The 26,264-nt window shown below is 43.2% G+C and overlaps 1 protein-coding gene across 1 annotated transcript in view; it reads right to left on the reverse strand.

Moving 5' to 3' along the window:
• POLN (DNA polymerase nu) overlaps positions 1-26,264 on the reverse strand; it is a 157,144-nt gene that overhangs the window by 94,671 nt on the left and 36,209 nt on the right. Inside the window, 6 exon segments of the mRNA XM_039468501.2 lie at positions 2,469-2,564; positions 2,887-2,970; positions 9,553-9,617; positions 10,277-10,337; positions 11,845-11,913; positions 15,827-15,984. Of these exon segments, the coding sequence (XP_039324435.2) occupies positions 2,469-2,564; positions 2,887-2,970; positions 9,553-9,617; positions 10,277-10,337; positions 11,845-11,913; positions 15,827-15,984 (533 nt within the window).

The following is a 26,264-nucleotide window of genomic DNA, read 5'->3' on the forward strand; positions in this document are numbered from 1 at the left end:
CAGGAGTTCAAGTCCAGCCTGAACAACATGGTGAAATCCCGTTTCTAATAAAAATACAAAAATTTGTGGTGTGTACTTGAAGTCCCAGCTACTCAGGAGGCTAAGGCAGGAGAATTGCTTCAACCTGGGAGGTGGAGACTGCGGTGAGCCGAGATCCCGCCACTGCACTGCAGCCTGGGTGACAGAGCAAGACCCCGTCTCAAAAAAAAAAAAAAAAAAAAGAATGAGGCTAATACAATTTGTGCTAATCATGTCTTCGTGGGAGAAGAATGAGCTCCTCATGAAAGCAATTCCTACAAGAGAGCACATCAGTACCAGAAGAGAGTGATGCTTCCTTTCTTGAACTGTGGTTGTCTGGAGAGGGAAGGGAGCTGCAAAGGGAAGGGCAACAGTGCCAGCTGGTGCCAGGACAGAGGTGAACTCAGGTGCAGGTGAGGGACGCGTGGCTTGCTCAGGCAGTGCCCCCTGCTGGAGCTCTGGGGCATGCTGCCCATGTCTGTTGTGTGATGTTGAGACTCAAGCCTTAGTCCCTGCAGCAAAGCAGATGTGGTTTCCAGGAGCCACCTGCTGACCCAGCACTCCATGAACACACCACAGATGCTGAGTTCAGCACCAGGCGCTGGTTTTAGGCAGTGTTGGTTCTGGAAATAAACTGAAGTCTTTGATCTGCACAACTTACATTCTAATGGAAAAAGCAAACACACACCTAAGATAAACTTTGGGTAGTGGTGAGCTGTGTGCAGAAAATAACTCAAGGTGAAGAAACAGCTGTGACTGGGGCCTTACTATAGTCTGGGTGAACAAAGAAGGTCTCCTAAAAGCAATGTTTAAGCTGACACTCAGAAGCAAGCAGGAAAAATGTGTGGCACAAGTCCGGGAGGACAGGGAAGAGCTGGTGCAGAGCAGTTCAGCAGGCTCTGGAGTCAGGAGAAAGAGGAGGTGCTGGGCCAGGAAGGCAGAGCCAGAGCATGGGCCTGGGGATACGTTCTGCAGCTCAGATCTGATGCTAAGTGCAACAGAAGCTACTGGAAGTTGGAGGGCAGTAATGTGATTTCCCAATGCTTTTAAAGGATCACTCTGTCTGGGTGTGAGGGTTGAGCAGCAGGGGCAAGAGTGGTTGAAGGGATCTAAGTGAGAAAGGTTTATGGTGGAGACAGGAGGACGGGGAAAAGGAGGCACACTCAGGACCTATTTTGTGGGTAGAGACTGTTACACTCACTGTGGGTGGAGGTGGAAGGAAAGTCAAGGACGACTCACAGGATTTTTCTTGAAGTGGCCAACGTATATTGCTCTTTTGAGAGCTTTTACGTCAGGTGCAGTCCTAAGTGCTGTTAAACACACACACACACACACACACACACACACACACACACACACACACAATCCTAACAAGATTCCAGTAGGGAAAGTACTATTACCTTTCTTTTATATATCAGAAAACTGAGGCACAGAGCAATTGAGTAATGTCTTAATGTTGCCCAAACCAGGGCAAGCAAACCATGCCAGCCAGTGGTGACTCCAATGCCCCTGCTCTGACTCACTAGTCTGCACTGGCTCCAGAGGACCTGGAAGGAGGATGGGCCCTTCACTGAGGTGGAGAAGGCTTGAAGAAGAAGATTTGGAAGAGGGTAGTTCCAAGTCCCTCCAGTGGAGCATCCTCTGCAGGAGTCCATTATTCACCCAGTAATGCCCATAGAACCAGCAAAGGCCAAGTGCAGGCACAGTCAGTGAGCTCAGACTCCATGAGGGCCTGTACTCTAAGACACCTTCACAGGGTGGAGACTGGAGGAAGGCAGTGCTGGAGAGGGAATGGGGCCAGAGGAGACATCTTACAAAGAAACCTTCCTCTGCTACGAAGTCAAAAGCTGGACAGAGCACAGAAAGCACAAACTGGAGCCTCAAAAGCTGGTTCTCACCACCATAACCAATATTCACAATAACATGAATTCGCTTATTTACTGACCTCCACCCTGTGTCTGTTCAGTAAAAGCACTCACTGGATTCTAGACATCGATGTATACTCTCCCACTCCAACACAAGAGAATCTCACTACTTCTTGTCTTTAAAAAAATGGATTCCTCCTAAGAAAGGGGTAGGTAAAATTCTCTAAAATAAATCTGGGGAAAGAAGAAGACTGATGACACATTTCTAGTTCCTCTTGGGGACATGAAGTGAAGAGGTTGTGACTGCATTGTCAAGAATGTGGTTTTAAGAATAGACCTCCACCAAATTACACTTTTCAGGAAGTAAAGTCAATTAATGGCTTCTGCAAGAGTGTACTGTCTGCCTCTCTCTCCTTGGTCCATAGCAAGAAAAGCAGCCTTGGTGTGGGGAGCTCCGCTTCTGCGGAAACTGCTGCCAGCATGAGGGGAATGGCCTGAGAGACTCGGGTAGGTCAAAAGTCAGCACACATGTGGTGCAAACATGCTGTCACTCTGAAAAGAAAGAGGATGACTCTGAAAGCTTACCACTGCTTCTGATGTGGACGGGTATTTCTGCAGCCCCGTTCTGGGGAAACTGTTCCTTGGACTCAGCAGGTGCAGCTTTAACTTGCCAAAGAGGATCTTCAACAAAGCAATACACACGTGGTGAGGGAATCTCACATTGAGAGAAACAGAACTTTACTATAGCAGAGTTCATGCCACCAGCCAGAGAAGACACACCCAAACAGACGTTACAACACACTTAAATTCTCATTTAGTATTTTTCTTTGATTTAAGGCGTTTGAAGTAATAAATCTCAATGTGTTCATCACTTGTGAGACAACATGAAAAACTTTTATACTTTTCAGATAGTTGACATAAAATTTTTATAAATTCAATATAAATCTCCCTTTAACTCCTGAATAGAAATACATTTTATGAAAGAACCAGAATTCAGCTTTACCTCTCGAAGCTGATTATTGCTCATTATAAGAAACTGTTCTCCTGCAACAAAATGAGCTTCTTGTTCCAATTCCTTGAGACGAGCCTGAAAACACGATACACACAATTAATCTCATTCATAGCTTTCAGAATTTAAAATTATTTAGTTTGTTCATCAAGCAATTCCCAACAGCAATATGGGCATGGTGGCTTATAACTATCATACCAGCCCTTTGGGAGGCTGAGGCAGGAGGATCACTTGAGGCCAGGAGTTTGAGACCAGCCTGGGTAACATAGCACGACTCCATCTCTTAAAAAAAAAAAAAAGTTAGTCAGGCATGGTGGTGCACGCCGTCCTAGCTATTTGGAAGGCTGAGGTGGGAGGACTGTATGAGACTGAGAGTTCACGGTTGCAGTGAGTTATAACTGTGCCATTGCACTCCAGCCTGTGTGACAGTGAGACCCTGTCTCAACACACACACACACACACACACACACACACATACAGTTCCCAAAGAAGGCTCTTAATAGAGTAATAAATAACCTATCATTTATCAAAATAAGCATAAAAATACATATTTTGGCTGGGAGTGGTGGCTCACATCTGTGATCCCAGCACTTTGGGAGGCCGAGGCAGGTGGGTCTCTTTGAGCCTAAGGGTTTGAGACCAGCTTGAGCAACATAGTAAGACCTCATCTCTACAAAAAAATAAAATAACAAATAAAAAATATATATTTTGCCTCATGGTGAAATACTTAGGTTCACAGAAGCCTCCTCCCCCAAAGGTAAGAAAACTGAAAGAAGTAAAAATAATGGGAGGGTAAGAATCAATTCTCCAGCAATATTAGGACTAGAAAAGTGATCCAGCATCACAGAACAAGACAGAAGCAGAAGGTATGGGAAACAGGCTTGTATCCAGAATACATCAAGATATCCTATATATCAGTAAGAAAAAATATAAAAATGGGCAAAAGACTTGAGCAGATCCTTTACAAAAGAAATTCCTAATGGCTAATGATGCTATGAAAAGCTAATCAACCCCATTAGTGTGAAATTGACATAAAAAATGACAGCACGCTGGTCCAGAGCTCTGGAGTAGAGCCAAGAAGCCATTCTAAGTACTACCTGCATGACCTGAAACCCTGAAAAACAAAAACAAAAAAAACAGGAACTTGCATTGAACCTCTGAACTGGGCCAAACTGCAATGACCACAACATTCTGGAACACAGCTGGATTTTACCAGTGCTGCAGCACCTGAAGAGCAACAACCAGTGAGCTCAGCGGACTCATGTACTAAGCCAGTCGCCTCCACCAATGACAATTCTTTCACAACAACTTGTGTATTCACCCTTAGCTTCGTTTTAAAAATCTCTGCTCCCCTTCCTCTCTTTGGAACACAATTTGGCCTTTAGCTAGATGTGCCCCCCGAACTGCAATTCCTAAGACCCAATAAATGCCTTGTCTTACTGGTCTTCAGTCTAGTTTTTTGCCTCTTCTTGGTTGACATTAAAAGGTGTCACAGGTAGGACACAAAGCTCTGCATTCTGGCACTGCCACAGGTTTGCGCACTGCACTTGCAAGAACCTCTTGTGTCCTATCACCTCCCTGAAGGCCCTGGACCCTGGTGGCGAATCCTCTTATTTCCCCGAACACCCCACCTCAGCTGAGGTTCAGACCTTTACTGAGTGTCTGTCCTTTGCTGCTGGCTGTTGACAGAGGAATTTTCCCGTTTTTAGTAAGTACTGATGGAGACTTCTGCTTCTGAGAGTATAGGTGCTAAGTCACTGTCTTCTAGAATTTATGATTTTCTGTACAAAAATTATGATCTTTTATCTTATAAATTTATTTCTTGAGCCAACATCACTGAAAGTGATTTGTAATTAGAATGGCCAGTCTGGGAATTTCTGATCTCCCAAAACTTGTTTTCCACCAGACAATTAGAAGGGCTCACAGGAAAGATTAAACAGCCTGAGTGGGACATCCACTTTACTTTGATATCTTGAGGCATCTAAAAGAGTCCAGGGAATCTAAAAGATTCCAGAGATAACAATGCCAGATTAACTCAGACACTCTCAACTAGAGAAAAACCAAAAAAAAAAAACCCAGAAACATCTCCTACTCCGACCCCTCCCGCCCGCTGTCATGCTCTGTACTCTCTTGCTTACATGTTAAAAACTTATTCGAAACCTGGAAAATCACCTCCTGGGCTTTCCATGAAGAGGCGGCTTACTGGATTGAGTTGCTACTGGAATAAGCATATCATTGGAAATTCTAACCATCAGTAGTCGAACAGTGGATCTTTAAATTAGAAAAACTCCCATAAAATATTTTAGATATCTCTCATTCTAAACAGTTGCTTTATTTGTACTTACGGGAGGATCAAATTTTTTAAGGAAGACACATAATAGGCTGGGTATGGTGGGTCACACCTGTAATCCCAGCATTTTAGGAGGCTGAGGTAGGAGGATCACTTGAGCCCAGGTGTTCAAGACCGGCCTGGGCAACATACTTATCTTAAAAAATAAAAAAATAGGGCCGGGTACAGTGGCTCAAGCCTGTAATCCCAGCACTTTGGGAGGCCAAGGTGGGTGGATCACGAGGTCAAGAGATTGAGACCATCCTGGTCAACATGGTGAAACCCCGTCTCTACTAAAAATACAAAAAATTAGCTGGGCATGGTGGCACGTGCCTGTAATCCCAGCTACTCAGGAGGCTGAAGCAGGAGAACTGCCTGAACCCAGGAGGCGGAGGTTGCAGTGAGCCAAGATCGTGCCATTGCACTCCACCCTGGGTAACAAGAGCGAAACTCCGTCTCAAAAAAATAAAAAATAGAAATAATAAAAATAATAAAAAAATAGAAAAACATAAAATTAGCCAGGCATAGTGGCATGGTATCTGTAATCCCAGCTACTAGGGAAACTGAGGAAGGAGGATTGCTTGAGCCCAGGAGTCTGAGGCTGCAGTGAGCTGTTACAGCAGCACTGCATGCCAGCCTGGTTGACAGAGCAAGACCCTGTCTCTAAAAACAAAACTTAGGCTGGGTGCAGTGGCTCATGCTGTAATCCCGGCACTTTGGGAGGTTGAGGTGGGTGAATCACCTGAGGTCAGGAGTTAGAGACCAGTCTGGCCAACATGGTGAAACCCTGTCTCTACTGAAAATACAAAATTAGCTGGGCATGGTGGTGGGCACCTGTAATCCCAGCTACTTGGGAGGCTGAGGCAGGAGAATTGCTTTCAACTTCGGAGGCTGAGGTTGCAGTGAGCCAGGATCGTGCCACTGCACTTCAGCCTGGGTGACAGAGTAAGACTCTCTTAAAAAATTTTTTAAAAGGCCAGATGCAGTGGCTCACGCCTATAATCTCAGCACTTTGGGGGGCCACGGTGGGTGGATCATGGCTAATACAAAATTAGCCGGGCATGTTCATGGGCACCTGTAATCCCAGTTACTTGGGAGGCTGAGGCAGGAGAATCACTTTCAACTGGGAGTCAGAGGTTGCAGTGAGCCAAGATCACATTGCACTCCACCCTGGGTGACAAGAGTGAAACTCCATCTCAAAAATAAAATAAAATAAATTCAAAATTAAAAAAAGACACATAATAGTGTCATGGCTAGCCTTAGAAATTCTCTTGATGAAATTAAACAACAAAAATCTGGCCTAAAATCCTTTGCATCTTCAAACTGCCTGCTTTGGATTCCCTGTGGAATTTACCAAAAAAAAAAAAAAAAAAAAAAAAAAAAAAGAAAGAAAGAAAAAAAGAAACTCTACTCTGTGGTCTAGTGGAGATGTAAGTCCTTTAAATCAGGAGAAGAAATACTAATTTAAAAACTGGTTTAATATGTATTTGACTCTCGACTTGCGGGGGCCTTCTATTTTTCTCATGGTTCCCCAAGAGTCATGAGCAGGTTCAAGTCTAACATGTAGACACCTCAACTGACTGTCTTCCACACTCCAAGAAAACCTTTTTAAACAATGTTCCCAACATTAACCTTTTTCTTCCATTTGAGAGCCTGTCCGCAATGCCGTCTTCTGAAATGACACAACTGTTTAATTGAACTAATTCTCAGAAATGGGAGACTGGTTTAATAAGATCTTTTGCCCCCAGCTAAATCAATTTTTCTCTCCACATCCATCAACACAGCTGTTACTGGGTGAAACCTCTATGGGAGTTTCAGACAAGGGAATGTTGAGGGGCAGATGATCCCCCAAACATGGTGATTTGGCATGCTGAGTGCTTCTGAAAACTCAAAGGCTCCAGAAATAAGCCTCAGAATCAAGGTCCTTCTAACCTTGTCTTATTCTTTCTACTCCAAGAGCAAGGAGGGACTCTCTCTCTGTAATTTTCTTATCTGGCTAAGAAAGCTTCTTACAAAAGAAACACAATTGCATTCTATGTGGTCTCTGAAATCTCATTATCTATTTCAGAAAAGACGACTGAGGAATGACATTTAGACATGTCACTAAAATGTATGTCTCTTCAGATATACAGCTAATCACCACATAATAATGCAGTCCTCCTTATTAAAATGGCTCTCTTATTACTCAAAGTTCACTAATCTCTGAACCCATATTGCACACTGACTTTCAACAACTCCCTCTGTGAGATAAGACATTCTCGAAACAGGCAGTTCTAGTTCTGGGGAAAAGAGATTAACAAATTTATGACTGACCAACTAACAACTGATCAGCGATGCTTCCTCTTGTCAGATTTTGAGCAAAAGGGAGGAATGTAACATGTGACATACAAAATGGTATCATTCTGGTCCAGGGCTCTAAAATGGAGTCAGGAGGTCATTCTAAGACAGGCGTCCCCAAACTACGGCCCATGGGCCTCATGCAGCCCCCTGAGGCCATTTATCCGCCCCCCCGCCGCACTTCAGGAAGGGGCACCTCTTTCATTGGTGGTCTGTGGGAGGAGCACAGGATGTGGCGGCCCTCCAACGGTCTGAGGGACAGTGAACTGGCCCCGTGTAAAAAGTTTGGGGACACCTGTTCTAAGAACTACCTGCACAACCTGCAATGCTGCAAAACAAAAATAAAAAAACAAGGACTTGCCTTGAACCTCTGAACTGGGCCAAACTACAATGACCACAACATCCTGGAAAACAGCTAGATTTTGCCAGTGCTGCAACTCCTGAAGAGCAACAACCAATGAGCTCAATGGACTCATGTGCTAAGCCAATCACCTCCACCAACGATATTTTTACAACAACTTGTGTAATCACTTTAGCTTCCTTTGAAAAATCTCTGCTTCCCTTCCTCTCTTCAGAACACATCAATATGTGCCTCTCCTGAATTGCAGTTCCTAAGACCCCAATAAATGCCTCGTCCAACTGCTTTGCAGTCTGGTCTTTCACCTCTTCTTGGCTGACATTAGTAATCAGGAAAATAAAACAAAATTCATCATGAGATATCATTATAGTCTTACCAAAATGGCTACAACTTAAAAGTCTGATGCAGCCAGAGGAAGTGGGGATGTGCAAGAACAGGATCCCGTGTGCATTCTCATGGGTGAAACTCTGGAGAGCTGCTGGGCATCACTGAATAAAACTCAGCGACATCTTCCCTGTGTCCCAGCAGCATCAGTCACCTCATAACCCAAGGGCATAGGGGACACATTCAGAGGTACAGCGTTGGTTTGTAATGATTGCCACATGGAAACAACCAGATGCTTACTGGCAGTGGGACAGAGACACCAAGGGCAGCACAGTCCACAACGGAAAACTCCACAGCACAAGTGACACACAGAAATACAGATGGAACTGAGATGCAGAAGGCTGAGTGAAAGGCCACATGTAAACCACCGATTTACTTACAGTTCAAAAGCAAAGCTAAACTATGTTGTTTAGGCTTTGAAGTGGGGAAGCTAGAAAGAAGAGCAACAATGAAAAGGCTACAGAACTCAGGGTTGCAGTTACTTTTGGCAGAGGGAAAGGGGTTCTGACAGGAAAAGCACCAAGGGCTCTGGAATCCAGTGCTTTGAGCTAGGCGATGGTTATATTGGGGTTTCCTTTGAACATTTTATTTTAAAGATGATCCTGCCATGTAGTTTAGTCTTTTTAAAAAATTTGTGCTGATGTACGAGGTACATGGGAAAATGTATGACGTGTATATGATGTGCAGTGGTCAAGTGAGGGTATCCAGAGTGTCCATCATTTGATACATCCTACCCTGCTACCAAACACTGAATTTCTTCCTTTTATTTCACTGTATGTTTGTCCCCTTTAACCCGTTTCTCTCCCTCCTCCCCTCCCCATTGCTCACCCTTCCCAGTCTCTATTTTTCCACTCTCTACCTACATGTGTATTCTTTATGAAAATTGAAGTAGAGCACGGTTATGTATTTTTTCATCCATCTTTACACATCTCTCTGTATTTTTAGTTTTCAAGAAACCCAAGATTTCTTTCACCGAACTACAGGGAGCAATGTCCCTGTAAGAAAAACTTAACTTTTGAGAAGGATTATGAGGCTATATTAAAGAACTCCCCGACACACATGCACTAGATGCAATGTTAAGTCTTTTCAATGCCTTGTTCTCCCCAGCAGGAGTCAGAAAGAGGAAGACACACTGTCAACATCAAACAAGAAAGAGAAGAAAAGTAGAATCTACTCTCGACCTGCCACCGGGAACAACTCTCCCATGTAGGGAAGAGATGACAAGTACAAACCGTCTGAAACAATTACTTACCCCAAGAAGTGAGGATGTCTTCTCCATCTCTTCTTTGTTCACCTGAATGGGGTGGCTTTCCATCACTGCGATTCAAAACCCAAACCAGATCATACTTGCATTAATGAATCCTTTTACTAAACACCAAAATGCTTTGCTCCCTGATGAGGGACTGCAACTGCCATTGACTCAGTACCTGCTGCATGCCAACCTCTCAACAGGATCTGTCAGGATCCCTGTGTCATACAGGCAAATGGGCGCATTGACAGAGCTGGGCTTTGAAGTGGGAGTGGGCATGGGGACCACACTAGCCAGGCTGGCCCTTCCCATACTATGAATGCTCCCTGGCTGACGTGGTACCCATCAGGACCTGCGTCAAAGGCAAAGGCAGAAGAGAGCCCTGCAGCAGTTCTTGCAGGAAGGTTCTCAAGGCATAAGGATAGCAAACCAGAAGAAGAGGCAACCATTAGCATGTAAAACATCTAAAGAAGTCTACTCCTCCTGGGCCAGACAGCACAGCAGGGATCCCCTATTACCAAAATGTCAGAGCCTCCAGTCTTTCCACGCCAAGAGGGAATGCAGTCCAACCTCTCATTACAGAAAGGGAAAATAACAGGCTTGCTACCTCTCCAGTGCCATGAGACATACTGTCTACTTCTAAGTCAGTTACAGAGAAATATTCATTACAAACAATGTGAAGAATCCTCTAGAAAAATGACTGTACTTCATCTTTATGGTAACTTACCTGCCAAAATTGGTATCAGAGGAAGCTCCAAAGTACAAAACAGTTGCCATAAACCATAATCCTGTTTAATAGGAAGAAGTAACATCAATGTCAATTTAAATATTATCATATCTGCATTTTATTGAAAAGCCTTTTTTTTTTTTTTTGGAGACACAGTCTTGCTCTATAGGCTAGGCTGGAGTGCAGTGGTGCGATCTTGGCTCACTGCAACCTCTACCTCCCCAGTTTAAGCAATTTTCTTGCCTGAGCCTCCTGAGTAGCTGGGAGCATAGGCACCCCTGCACCATGCCAGGCTAATTTTTTTTTTTTTTTTGGTAGAGACGGAATCTCACGACGTTGGCCAGGCTGGTCTTAAACTCCTGACCTCAGCTGATCTGCCCACCTCGGCCTCCCAAAGTGCTGGGATTGCAGGCGTGAGCCACTGCGCCCAACCGAAAAGCCTACTTAATTCTGTTGAGCTAGAACTGAGGCGAGTCCTGTCACGGGCATGTTTGGTCTCCCACAACCTCGACTCCTCTTGCTTGCTCTTCCTAAGGCCATTTTATTACCAAGATCTGGTAGAGATATTTAGAAATATAGATAGGTTCAAGTCAAACATTAGAAGTGGAAAAAAAGACATAAGAAATATCTGATGGGCCAAGCCCATCCTCAATTTTCTTTACTTTTTTTCATTTTTCAGATTGATTTAAGCATTTGTGGACTTTTAGTCTTCCATTAATTTCAGAATAGGCTTACTGAATTCCCCAAATTTGACAATAATTCGCATTGGTTTTTCACTGCCACTATGTGAATGTTAATTTGGGGAACATAAAATCTTTATTCCAGGCCACCTCCTGAGAGCACGGAATCTCTATTTATCTGTGTCCTCCTGTGCTCTTCATGAGTCTCATCACTTTTATTTTTCCTGCTGCCATGAGAGAGTCCCAGGCTCCATCCTCCGACTCTTGCCCTCATGTTCCCTCTTGCCCCTGTAGACTCATTCTCTCCCCTGCCCCTGCCCATAAGGCAGGGCAGGCCCCTCCAGGCCACCTCGCCTGGGCCACTCATCTGCTCTCAGATTGGGCACCAGTAGGGCAATGAGGGCAGGAGGGAGGGAAACAGGCTGAGTTCCTGCCTGTCCCTGGAGGCTCTCCTGGCTGCTGCTCTTCGCACTCCCTCACCACCAGATACCCCTCCATTCAGCTCTTCTTGGGCGTTCACTGAAGTGGCTGTCTGCTTCCCAGGAAGACTCTGGTTGAGAGAAGCTATGTCCATCCCACAATTAATCAAAATTAATGCTCAGCTTTTACAGTAACTATGGCATTGGAAATATCTCACTTAAAGAGAAGGCTTTAAAAAATATTTCAATTGTTTTTAACCTACAGAAAGCATTTTTAAAACTTCACATCTTCTCATTCTAGACTACCCTTTTCTGAGTGATGCACAGGTTAACTTGTTCTCAGAACTCAAGGTTTCCTTTCTTTCACATTCAAACACAGTGCAGCATTGCTCCCTGGGAGAACAGGTGTGAATGAAAAGACATCTCCTGTGAGCCTCTGTCAGACAGAAATTGTAATAAAATGCCTTGCCTTCAGTTTAGCACAAAGGTCCATCGTAAGTCTGTAGAGTATCTTCAGGTTCTCACGTATGTTCTGATTCTTTAAAAGAGCAAAAGTGTTTTTAAAAATCAGATAAACTTTGTGGCAGTGCTCATCACAGTCTGTAACTGGCATGACTTGAACAATTTTTCCTAGGAAAATCCCATGAGGCTTTCAGTGGCAGATGTCATGTATGTGGTGGTGTGTCACCCAATACCTCGACTGGACAAAGCCCCATCTACATAGAAACTACTTCTACCGTGCAAGCACAGGCTATCCATAGGTGGACGCTTCCTCCCAACCTAGGGTATTTCCTTATTTTACAAATCGAGAAACAGAACCACAAAGAGGCCTAGTGCCTCAGGTGCAAGGATTAAACGGTAGTAGGGAGAGGAGAATGCAGACCTGGCCTCTCTCGGGTCCACAGCTCCATTCTATCAGCCTTGCCGCCCTGCACCCACATACGGCTGCTGCCACATTCCACTTGCCCCTCCATTCTCAGCCCAGGAGATGCACACAGAGGCCCTGGGAGATGACAAACACAGGTCTGTGTTTGACTGACCAAGAGGGAGATGGGATGAGATGAGCCCCTCAATACAGAGTCTCATTCTCCTTCCCCTAGCATGGAGCCCCAGGACATGTTCTTCAACATCCCATCCTGCCAAACAAACCCCCCAACTCCAGCCCACTCAGACTCAGTTTTCTGCTAAAGGCTCAAGATTAGAGTGAACATCCCACTGGACCAGTGGCTGGCCCCACACGCCCTGGCACTGTTCTCCAGTCAACCTGGTTGTGGCTCTCCTGTGAATGTCAGGAGAACATCCTGTAGAAGAGCCCCTCCATGTCAAGTTCTTGGCACCACCTGGCAGAATTCTCCACCTCTCTGGGGAGCAGGGTGTTGATTAACCTGTGATCGTGTAGATTAATGGCTGGACTTCCATTTCCCACCCTCGTCCGTGCACTGCATGGCTCAACTACACATATCTGGCCGATGAGACACAAACAGAACTGCATCGGAGGCTCCCTCTTTTCTCCCTGGAGTGTGGATGAGTTGAACCCTGGCCTTAATTTGACCCTGAGCAAGGCACATGCACCTTTCTACACCTCAGTTTCCTCGTCTGTAAACTAGAACTGGTAATTCTGAGATGGACAACTATTTCTTCCTACTATGTCAGCTTGTGTTTGGAGAAGTATCCCTGCCTGACGGCATGGATTCTGGGTAGGAATATAATCAAGAAGCCCTGCCTCCCTGGTGGGGTGTAGAAAATGTTACAAGAGAGGGAAAGAAAACCCTGTCCAAGTGCTGAAAGTACGACTTTTGAACAGAGAAAAGGTCATGGCTCAGTGCTGCCAACATGCCTACTGGTTCCAGCTCCCTGGGTCCCAGGGCCGCCTGGCTCCTGTTCTTCCCAAGGCCTGGTACTGCTTTTCCTCTGATTCTGTGAGTTACCCCATATCCTTCTGATTATTCTCTTTTTATATTAAGGGAGAGTGCATTTCCAAACCCCTACTGGTACAAATCTTCACATCATAGATGATCTGTGAGGATAAAGTACATGATCAAATATCCCCAGTTCAGTGCCCAGTGCCTGGCATGGGCTTGCATCACCTCTTATTCCCAGCTCAGTGCCTGGCACACGGCACAGGATCACATTACTTCTTACCCCCAGCTCAGTGCCCAGCAAATGGCACGGGCTCACATCACCTCTTACCCCCAGCTCAGTGCCCAGCACTCAGCACGGGCTCACATCACCTCTTACCCCAGCTCAGTGCCCAGCACATGGCACGGGCTCACATCACCTCTTACCCCCAGTTCAGTGCCCAGCACACGTCATGGGATCACGTCTCCTCTTACCCCCAGCTCAGTGCCCGGCGCTCAGCATAGGCTCACATCACCTCTTACCCCCAGCTCAGTGTCCAGCACATGGTACGGGCTCACATCACCTCTTGCCCCCAGTTCAGTGCCTGGCAGTCAGCACGGGCTCACGTCACCTCTTAGCCCCAGCTCAGTGCCTGGCACTCAGCACGGGCTCACATCACCTCTTACCCCCCCAGCTCAGTGCCTGGCACTCAGCACAGGCTCACATCACCTCTTACCCCCAGCTCAGTGCACAGCGCTCAGCATGGGCTCACATCACCTCTTATCCCAGCTCAGTGCCCGGTGCTCAGCACGGGCTCACTTCACCTCTTACCCCCAGGTCAGTGCCTGGCACTCAGCACAGGCTCACATCATCTCTTACCCTCAGCTCAGTGCCTGGTGCTCAGCACGGGCTCACATCATCTCTTACCCCCAGCTCAGTGCCTGGCGCTCAGCACGGGCTCACATCACCTCTTACCCACAGCTCAGTGCCCAGCACACAGCACGGGCTCACATCATCTCTTACCCCCAGCTCAGTGCCTGGCGCTCAGCACGGGCTCACATCACCTCTTACCCCCAGCTCAGTGCCCAGCACACAGCACGGGCTCACATCACCTCTTACCCCCAGCTCAGTGCCCGGGGCTCAGTATAGGCTCACATCACCTCTTAGCCCCAGCTCAGTGCCCGGGGCTCAGCACGGGCTCACATCACCTCTTATCCCCAGCTCAGTGCCCGGGGCTCAGCATAGGCTCACATCACCTCTTAGCCCCAGCTTGCTGCCTCGCACAGGCACAGGCTCACGTCACCTCTGGCTTTGCTCTGATTGATCGAGCTAGCTCAGTAGCCTGTGTGTTCCTCCAGCAGTGATTTTACCATGTAACTGTTCACTGACAGCTAACTAGAAAGCCTCAACAGAGTGGCCCCAACTGTGGCCACACTGCCACTACTAGACACCGCTCCTCTGGGGCCTGCTGAGAGGTCTCTGTCTGGGTTCCAGGCACAATTCTAGAAGTTGTGAGTGCCACTGTTTCTCCGGATGGTGCTTCCTGATAACCAGGGGCATCTCTAGCCAGGAAGGGCCTGGAGAGAGGCTCAAAACAGTTCTTTTATTTTTTAGAGACAAAGTCTTACTCTGTTACTCAGGCTGGAGTGCAGTGGCATGATCTCGGCTCACTGCAACCTTCACCTCCAGATTCAAGCAATTCTCCTGCCTCAGCCCCCCGAGTGGCTGGGACTACAGGCACGCACTGCCATGCTTGGCTTATTTTTGTATTTTTAGGAGAGAGGAGGTTTTGCCAGGTTGGCTAGGTTGAGTCTTGAACTCCTGGCCTCAAGTGATCCACCCACCCTGGCCTCCCAAAGTGCTGAGATTACAGGTGTGAGCCACTGCGCCCAGCCTCAGACCCAGGGCACTTCTGACCATTCTCTCCACGCAGACTGAGGAGGGGCCATCCCAGGACTCAGGCACTGTGGCCATATCACAAGCACTAAGAATTTACTGATGAGTGGCTTTCTGTTCATGGAGCAGGTAACACTGACACCAGAGACTTGTCTGAAAGAGTCGCACTATGGACAGATTTCTGGAACAGGTTCCATGGAAGAATAGCCATCACCCATTCTTATCCAACATCCTCCACCAGAAACAGCAAGGTCACAACTCTTTGTGCTGAATAGCTCAGTAAGTGAAAATGAATGTTGCCGGGCACGGTGGCTCAAGCCTGTAATCCCAGCACTTTGGGAGGCCGAGGCGGGTGGATCACGAGGTCAAGAGATCGAGACCATCCCGGTCAACATAGTGAAACCCCGTCTCTACTAAAAATACAAAAAAATTAGCTGGGCATGGTGGCGTGTGCCTGTAATCCCAGCTACTCAGGAGGTTGAGGCAGGAGAATTGCCTGAACCCAGGAGGCGGAGGTTGCGGTGAGCAGAGATCGCGCCATTGCACTCCAGCCCGGGTAACAACAGCGAAACTCCGTCTCAAAAAAAAAAAAAAAAAAAAAAAAAAGAAAATGAATGTTGACAATGTTCTTTTTACTATTAGGCTATCAATAAAATCAAAAAACCTTCCAGAAATAATAGTATGAATTCAGATTGATAAAACCGTAAACAACTCACCACAATGTTTCTTGAGGAATTTCCATATGTGCTGCTCACTTTAACCGTAATGGATTTGTCACAGTATTTTTCCACTAAATCTTCAAAAGAGGGTGCGGCATCACTAGGATCTATAAGCCATGCAGCAATTCTGGGATCCAGCCCTACAAAATCAGCAACTGAAGAGAAACAGGTTGGTCGATCATCCCAAGAAAAACCAATAGTTGTTTCTCCTGCTTTGACAAGGTACTTAAGTTCAAATGAGTAATAGTAGTATAATCTCCTCTCAAATTATAGAGCTGAGGACCAAAGTGACTCTCCATCATTCTCCAGAACTTAGAACCTTTGATAAGGCAGCCTAAATGAACCCAAGTCCCACGTGGCCCGTCTCTGTAGGTGTCATATTAAAGGAGCAGATTTCGAATAGCTATAAAGAAGGGCCTGCAAGCTCAATTGCAATTTGGATCTCTCAAAAGCATGTTAAAAGCTGTCAGTCAGTGCTGGGCCATGCTTCCTGCCTCCCCCGCTCTTTCCCTCAGGCATCGTTTCTGTCAAGCCCTCCCCTCCTCCAGCCTCACTGGGCAGTCTTGCACCAGTGAGTCTGGAATCCAAGCCTCTGGGGCAAAAGGAAGAGGGGCAGGAGTTGCCTGAGTACATGACACCCCAAGGCAAAGACGCTTTGGCATTCTCCCAGAAGGGTGGAAAATCCACAAGACAACTAATGTGTGGCACCTTGGTACTGTGGAAGGAGTACTGGGCCTGGATTCTGAATCACCCTATGAGCCTAGGAGGCCACTTCACCCCTTCAGTGTTAGTTTCTTCATTCAAAAACTGGGGGAAAGACGACTGTAATTATCTGTGATACACATGAGAAAATGCTTTCTAAAAAGTAAACACGATATTTGCTAAACAGATAAGTTTTTCTAACAGAACATTTTAGACATGGAGGGAGATTCATAAAAGGATGGGGAGAGGGCTTATAAATTAATAGACAAACAAAATCCTAAAGTGACTGCTCTGAATTGTGTTACACAAAAATAAGGAGTTTGCCTTTAAATAAAACTATAGTCTCAGATCATATAACATTAAATATTATATGTTCCAGCATATTTAAATGATACCAGTCTATGAGATGTATATTTACCAAAGCAGCCAATATTATAACTTTCTCATTTGAGGTACAGGAAGACTCCTACAGCGGCACATTTGGAGCTCTGGATAAGAGCAGTCAGTGATCCCCTGGCTACCTGCCACCTGTGTCAGCGGCCTATGATTTTCTACAACGCTGTCTGGTGATAAGGACTGACCCAATAGGACTGTTTCATTCCACTTGCCTTTTCAATGACCTAATATTCCAAAAGTAACAGTTCTTATCAATATATATTTTTAAAAATCCTTGGGGAAGCCATGAGAGTACAGGAATGCTCTGGGAAATGTCCTGTCCCTATAATCTCTTGCAAATGACAAACTTAAGTCTGCCAGGACAAATCCCACACTAGGGAGAAAATGCCAGTAGTTGAAAAAGAAATGCTAACAAAATAAGATTTAAAACAAGCTCAAAAAAATTAATAAATAGTAAAAGCTATGAAAAAATAAATAAATCAGAATTATATACTTAGAAATTTGGTAACTTTGAAAAAGAAAAATTATACAAAGAAACGAGACAATCCAGGAGAGAAAAATTTTAAAAAGAGACATTTCAGAAATAAAAACTAAACTGGCAAGACGCAAAAGCAAATAAATATAATAGCTAACTCCTTAAAGTAAAAAAAAAAAAAAAAAAAAAAAAAGAGATGAAAAAGAAGGAATTTTTTGTTTGTTTGTTTTGTTTGTTTTTTTGAGACAGAGTCTTTGCTCTGTTGCCCAGACTGGAGTGCAATGGCACAATCTCGACTCACTGCAACCTCTGCCTCCTGGGTTCAAGTGATTCTCCTGCTCCAGCCTCCCGAGTAGCTAAGATTATAGGCGCCTGCCACCACGCCCAGCTAATTTTTGTAATTTTAGCAGAGATAAGGTTTCACCACGTTGGTCAGGCTGGTCTTGAACTCCTGACCTCAGTTGATCTGCCCACCTTGGCTTACCAAAGTGCTGGGATTACAGGGGTGAGCCACCACACCCAGGCACTTCTTTTTCTTTTCTGAGACAGGGTCTCACTCTGTCATCCAGGCTGGAGTGCAGGACCAGGCTGGAGTGCAGTAGTGTGATCAGCCTCCGCCTCCTGGGAATCAAGTTCAACAGAACTTAGAAATAAAATAAAATAAAATGTAAAAAATTAAAAACAAAGAGACTGAAAATGGATTCTGGATAAAAAATGATAAATATGACAAAAAGATAAATATGAAAGACAGGCAAGAAGATTCAACACATGAAAGGAATACAAAGAAACAAACAAACGAACACAGCACTAAACACTGTAATTCAAAATGACTTTAAACTACACACTTAAAGACATATGCATAATCAGTACAGTACAGTATTGACACAGAATAGACCTACAGATCAGCGGAACAGAACTAAGAGTCTAGAAATAATACATCAATTGATTGATTTTCAACAAAGGTACCAAGAATGGTGTTGGATACCAAAAGTGGGTTGAACTGTAGTCCTCAAAAGATATCTCCACCCAGAACCTCAGAATGGGAACTCACTTGAAATAAGGGCCTTTGTAGATATAATTATGGTAGGAATCTTGAGATGAGATAATCTTAAGTTAGGGTAGGCCCTAAATCCAATGATAGGGGGTGACGTATAGAGACACACAGAGGGAAAAGGCCACATGAGGGTGGAAGCAGAGACTGGAAGGATGTGTCTACAAGTCAAGGAGTGCTAAGGACCACCAGTTACCACCAGAAGCTGCAGGAGAGTCACAGAATGAATTTTCCCTCAGAGACTCCAGAAGGAACTGGCCCTGCCAACACCTTAATTTGGACTTCTGGCCTCCAGAACCATAAGAAAATAAATTCTTGTTGTTTTGAGCACTCAGTTTATGGTAATGTTACAGCAGCCCTAGGACACTAATATAGACCCCTACCTCACACCATATGCAAAAATTAACTAAAAATGGATCATAAGCCTAACCTCAGAGAGAAAATGATTAAACTCTTAGGAAAAAAAATGAGTAAATCTTTCTGAACTTGAATTAAACAATGGTCTGTTAGCTTTAACACCAAAAATACAAATGACAAAAGAAAACACAAATAAATTGAATTTCCTTTTTTAAAAAAAAGTGTGCTTCAAAGGACATCAAGAAACTATAAAAACATAAATCACGGATTGAGGAGAGAGATCCAAGATGGCTGATCACTAGCAGCTCAGGATTGTAGCTCCCAGTGAAAGAGCAAAGAACAAGAGGACGCCACACCTTCACATGAATTCTTGTTGCTCACGCACCAGGAGATTCCCAGCGCAGGAGCCCCACAGGTCACCAGCGCGACTCTTGTGACCAGCGAGGCAGTTTTGCCGGCGCCTCGGAGCGTCAGTTCTTGGTGCAAAGTCAGAAAAGCACCATCAATCTTAACGCCGCTGATTTAGTCGGCGCAGTGGGTTGCTCAGATTTCGGCGCTGAGAATCAATAAGTTGGATGTCCACTCAGAAACCCAATTACAAAGATGGTAATTATAAAGACCACAGATGGATAAATCTACAATGAAGGGAAGAAAACAGCCAAAAAAGGCTGAAAATATCCAAGATCAGAATGCCTCTCCTTCAGCAGGGGATCACAGTTCCTCACCAGCAACGAAACAAGGCTTGATGGAGAATGAGTGTGTTCCATTTACAGAAGCAGGCTTCAAAATGTGGATAATAAGAAACTTCTGTGAATTAAAAGAACTTGTTCTAACCCAATCCAAAGAAACTAAGAACTTTGAAAAAAGGTTTGACGAAATGTTAACAAGAATACACAATTTAGAGAGGAAAATAAGTGAATTGATGGAGCTGAAAAACACAATACGAGAACTACCTGAAGTATGCACAAGTTTTAACAGCCGAATTGATCAAGCAGAAGAAAGGATATCAGAGGTCGAAGACCAACTCAATGAAATAAGAAGACAAGACTAGAGAAAAAAGGATAAAAAGGAACAAGCAAAGTCTCCAAGAAATATGGGACTATGTGAAAAGACCTAATCTACGCTTGATAGGTGTACCTGAATGTGACGAAGACAATGAATCCAAGCTGGAAAATACGCTTCAGGATATTATTCAGGAAAATTTTCCCAACTTAGTAAGTCAGGATAATATTCAACTCCAGGTAAAACAGAGAACACCACAAAGATATTCCTCAAGAAGAGCAACTCCAAGGCACATAATCGTCAGATTCACCAGGGTTGAAATAAAGGAGAAAATACTAAGGGCAGCCAGAGAGAAAGGTCAGGTTACCCACAAAGGGAAGCCTATCAGACTTACAGCAGATCTCTCAGCAGAAACCCTACAAGCCAGAAGAGAGTGGGGACCAATATTCAATATCCTTAAAGAAAAGAACTTTCAACCAAGAATTTTGCATCCAGCCAAACTAAGCTTCATAAGTGAAGGAAAAATAGTTTTTTGTGAACAAGCAAGCACTCAGATTTCATAACCACCAGGCCTGCTTTACAAGAGCTTCTGAAAGAACCGCTACACATAGAAAGTAACAAACAGTATCAGCCTTTCTTTTTTTTTTTTTTTTTTTTTTTTGAGATGGAGTTTCGCTCTTGTTACCCAGGCTGGAGTGCAATGGTGCAATCTCTGCTCACTGTGACCTCCACCTCCTGGGTTCAGGCAATTCTCCTACCTCAGCCTCCTGAGTAGCTGGGATTACAGGCACGCGCCACCATGCCCAGCTAATTTTTTTGTGTTTTTAGTAGAGACGGGGTTTCACCATGTTGACCAGGATGGTCTCGATCTCTTGACCTCGTGATCCTCCTGCCTCGGCCTCCCAAAGTGCTGGGATTACAGGCGTGAGCCACCGCGCCCGGCAGTATCAGCCTTTCTAAAAAATACCAAAAAGTAAAGAGCATCAATATAATGAAGAATTTACATCAACTAATGGGCAAAATAGCCAGCTAATATTAAATGGCAGTATTAAACTCACATATATCATTATTAATTCTATTTTTAAATTGACTAAATCCCCCAATCCAAAGAGAGACAGGCAATTTGGATAAAAAACTAAACCCCATCAGTATGCTGCATCCAGACCCATCTCACATTCAAGGATACACAAAGACTCAAAACAAGGGATGGAGAAAGATTTACCAACCAAACAGAGAGCTAAAATAAATAAACAAAAAGCAGAAGTTACAATTTTTGCCTGTGATAAAACAGTCATTAAAGAAACAAAGATCAAAAGAAGCAAAGAAGGACATTATGTAATGATAAAAGGATCAATGCAACAACAAGAAGAGCTAAAGATCCTAAATATATACGCACCCCATACAGGAATACCCAGACATACAAGACTAATAAAGAGGCTTAGACTCCCACAAAATAATATTGGGAGACTTCAACATTAATATTAGACAGATCAATGAGACATAAAATCAACAATGATAACCAGGACTTGAACTCAGATCTGGAACAAGTAAACGTAATTAACATTTATAGAACTCTCCACTTTACATACACAAAATATACACTCTTATCAGTACCACATCATATCAACTTAGAAGTTTAAACGAAATGTTGGTTGGCTGCTTGTTTGTTATTCTCTTCCCTCATTTTCTTTCATGTCTCCATTATTAAGGACAATTATAGGCATGCCCATATTTAGACTGCATTCTAGCCCGGGCAACAAAGCAATACCCCCATCCTCTCTCCCTCTTCCTCTTTCTTTCTTCCTCTTCTTTATTCTTTTTCTTACTATTCTTTTTTTCTTTCTCAAAAAAAAAATCACAGATTGAGAGAAAATATTTGCAAATTGTGTTAGAATATATAAATCTTTTTTTTTTTTTTTTGATGGAATCTTGCTCTGTCACCAGGCTAGAGTGCAATGGGTTCTAGAGTGCTAGAACCTGCAACCTCAGCCTTCCAGGTTCAAGCTATTCTCCTGCCTCAATCTCCTGAGTAGCTGGGACTACAGGGACATGCCACCACGCCCAGCTAAATTTTGTATTTTTGGTAGAGACGGGGTTTCACCATGTTGACCAGGATGGTTTCGAACCCCTGATCTTGTGAACTGCCCGCCTCAGCCTCCCAAAGTACTGGGATTACAGGCATGAGCCGCTGTGCCTGGACAATAATTCTTACAAATAAACAATAAAAAGACAGAAGCCAGACATCACTCTAGCAAGCACATGTCATCACAGACACTCTGCTCTGTACCATGGACAGAGGAGACACCAAAACAGAGGCTGGTCAGCTGTACCATGTTGGAGGAGGTACATCCCACACGTCCCCTGGGCATGAACTCCCATCTAGCCTTCCCATACTGTTGAGGAATATACCCTTACAGACTTTCCTCAGCAGGGACGGGCAGTGCTCTGGTTAGCTTGAGCTGAGGCACACCTGGGCTTAAGGTGCCATCTAGTGACAAAAAGGAAGAAAGGACCTAGCAAAAAAGAAAAGATATTCCAACAGGTATATATATATAAATCTCTGAGCAAACATATCTATTTAAAAAAAAAAAGCCAGAAAGAGAAGATTAGAACAAAAACCTAATCTTCCATGCAAAGAAATACATGCACATCCAAAAGAAATAATAGCAAGTGGGGAACCAAGACCTCCTCAAACTAGACAAAGCAAGAAGCCAGTGACTGACCTTAACAGGATGGTGACAGGGAAGCTCTTTGATCAAGAATTCAAAACTAGTTTTAAGAAAAATCAGTGATCTCTAAAATATCATGGAAAAACCCAGAAATCGGTAAGAAAAATTTAACAGAGATTGGAGTAATTTAAAAAATCAAACAGAAATCCTGGAACTGAGAAATATATTTGCTGAGCTAAAAAATTCATTAGAGGCTCTCAACAGCAGAATGGATCAAGCAGAGAAAAGAATCAGTGAGTCTGAAGATAGGCTATTGGAAAAGACACAGAGGAGAAAAAAAAGAGGGAAGAGAAATGAAGAACACCTATAAGGTATAGAAAATTGCCTCAAAAGAGCAAATCTAAGAATTATTGGTGTTCAAGATAAAGCAGAGCAAGAGCAAGGAGTAGAAAGCTTATGAAAAAAATAATAACACAAATTTTCCCAAATGTTTTTTTGGTTGTTTTTGGTTTTTGGTTTTTAGACAGAGTCTCTTGTTCTGTTGCTCAGGCTGGAGTGCAATGGCTTGATCTTGACTCACTGCAACCTCTGCCTCCTGGATTAAAGTGATTCTCCTGTCCTGAGTAGCTGGAATTACAGGTATGTGCCACCATGCCTAGCTCACTTTCAAATTTTTAGTAGATACAGGGTTTCACTATGTTGGCCAGGCTGTTCTCAAACTTCTGACCTCAAGTGAATCACCTGCCTCAGTCTCCCAAAATGCTGTGATTATAGACATGAGCCACTGCATCTGGCCCAAATCTTGAGAAAGACATAAATATTCAGGTACAAGAAGGCCAGAGATCACCAAACAGATTAAATCCAAATAAAACTATCCCAATATATATATTAAGCAAGCCCCCAAAGGTCAAGGACAAAGGAAGGACCCCAAAAGCTGCAAGAGAAAAGAACAAATAATGTATAAAGGAGCTCCAATTCATCTGGCAACAGATTGCTCAATGGAAACCCTAGAGTCCAGGAGGATGTGGGATAACACATTCAAAGTGTTGAAAGAAAATAAAACTGCCAGGCTCAGGGGCTCACACCTGTAATCCCAGCATTTTGGGAGCCCAAGGCAGAAGAATCACTTCAGGCTATGAGTTCAACAGTAGCCAGGACAACATAGTGAGACCCCTGTCTCTAAAAAATAAAAAAATAAAAAATTAGCTGGGTATGGTAGAACACACCTGTAGTACCATCTACTTGGGAGGCTGATGAAGAAGTATCACTGAAGCCCAGGAATTTGAGGTTACAGCCAGCTATGATTGCATCACTGCATTCTAGCCTGAGTGACAGAGAGAGACCCCATCTTCTCAAAACAAAACGAAACAAAACAAAACAAAACAAAAAAAGACAACTGCCAACCATGAATTCTGTGCCCAGCAAAGCTATGCTTCAAACATGAAAAATAAAGCCCCAGACAAACAAAAACCGAGGAAATTCATCACCACCAGACCCATCTTCCAAGATATGCTAAAAGGAGTTCTTCAATCTGAAAGAAAAATACATGAACACAAAAAAAAGAAAACATTTGAAAGATTAAAACCTACTGATAAAAGTAAATACATAAACTCAGCATACTCTAACACTGTAATTGTGGTATGCAATCCACTCATAATTCCAGTATGAAGATTAAAATATAAATCTATAAAAAACCATAAGAGCTATAGCAACCTGTTAAAAGAGATGGGCAATATAAAAACACATAAATTGAGGCACAAAAAGTCAAAATGTGTGTAGGGGTGGAATTTAAGTGTAGACATCTTTTATTTTTCCTTTAGTTGTTTCTATTCTCTTCTTTGTAAATAAAGATAAGTTGTCATCTGTTTAAAATAACTTGTTATAACTATAAGATGTTTTTTGTAAGACTCCTTTCTATTTTTAGTGTATTTGTTATTGTATTTTGTAACCACAAAGCAAAAACCTATAATAAATACACTAAAAACGAAAGGCAACAAATTAAAACATACTACCAAAGAAAATCACTTAACCACAAGTAATAAAATGACAGTAATAAGTCCTCACTTACCAGTAACAGTGAATGTAAATAGACTAGATTCTTCAATTAAAAGACACAGAATGGCTGAATGGATAAGGAAATAAGACCCAAATATTTCCTGCTTACTAGAAACCCATTTTACTTCTAAAGACTTACATAGAATAAAAGTGAGGGAATGCAAAAATTAACATTGTTAAAATATCAATGTTACCTAAAGCAATTAAAGAGTAAATGCAATCTCTATCAAAATACCAATGACATTCTTCACAGAAATAGGACAAAAAGCCTAAAATCTGTATGGAACCAAACACCCTGAATAACCAAAGCACTCATGAGCAAAAAGAACAAAGCTGGAGGAATCAAACTGCCTGACTTCAAATTATATTACAAAGCTATAGTAACCAAGACAGCATGGTACTGACATAAAAACAGACACATAGACCAATGGAACAGAATAGAGATCCCAGAAATCAATCCACACATTTACAGCCAATTCATTTTTGACAGGTGCCAAGAATATATATTGGGGAAAGATTATGGGAAAATCACATGCAGAAGAATGAAATTAGACTCCTAGTTTAGTTTAAGGACTTAAATCTAAGACCTGAAACTATGAAACTTCTGGAAGAAAACACTGGGAAAATGCTCCAGGGCATTTGTCTGGGCAATTTTTTTTTTTTTTTTTTTACTAAAACCTCAAAAGCATAGGCAACAAAAGCAAAACTAGACAAATAAAATTACATCAAGCAAAAGCTGTACGGTAAAGGAAACAGCAGAGTAAGGAGACAACCCACAGAATGGAAGAAAATATTTGCAAACTGTCCATCTGATAGGGGATTAATAACCAGGATATAAAAGAAACTCAAACAGCTCAATAGGGGGAAACATGATTTTAAAATGGCAAAAGATTTGAATAGGCATTTCTGAAAAGAAGATATACAAAAGGCCAAAAAGAATATTTTTAAATGCTCAACATCACTAATTATAAGAAAAATGCAAGGAGGCTGGGCGTGGTGGCTCATGCCTGTAATTCCAGCACTTTGGGAGGCCAAGGCAGGCGGATCATGCAGTCAGGAGATTGAGATCATCCTGGCCAATATGGTGAAACCCCATCTCTATTTATAAAATAAATAAATAAATAAAAATACAAGGAAAGGCATAATGAGATATCATCTCACCCCAATTTAAAATGACTTTTATCAAAAAGATAAGGAATAACAGATACTGGTGAGGATGTAGAGAAAGGGGAACCTCATACCCTATTGGTGGGAAAGTAAATTAGTACAGCCACTTTGAAAAACAGTATTTTTTTCTGATATACAATAGAGATATGTATTTTGAGAGAGAGTAAGACTCTGTCTCAAAAAAAAAAAAAAAGATTGGCTGAAAATTGATAATTGTTAAAACTGAGTGATGGCCACTTTTGTATGTGTTAGAAATTTTTGACAATAAAAAGGGTTTTTTTCCAGCCTTTTATTATGAACATTTTCAAACATACAGAGAATTTGAAAAGAATTATACAGTGAACACATATGTCCACCACCTAGATTCTACAATGAATATTTTTGCTACTTTATTTACTGCTTATATATTTGTTTTACCACCCATCTGTTCTCTGCCTCCCGGGTTCAAGCAATTTTCCTGCCTCAGCCTCCTGAGTAGCTAGGATTACAGGCGTGCGTCACCATGCCTGGCTAATTTTTGTAGTTTTAGTAGAGAGAGGGTTTCACCATGTTGGCCAGCCT

This window comes from Saimiri boliviensis, chromosome 3, assembly GCF_048565385.1.
Source record: "Saimiri boliviensis isolate mSaiBol1 chromosome 3, mSaiBol1.pri, whole genome shotgun sequence".
Classification (NCBI taxonomy): domain Eukaryota; kingdom Metazoa; phylum Chordata; class Mammalia; order Primates; family Cebidae; genus Saimiri; species Saimiri boliviensis.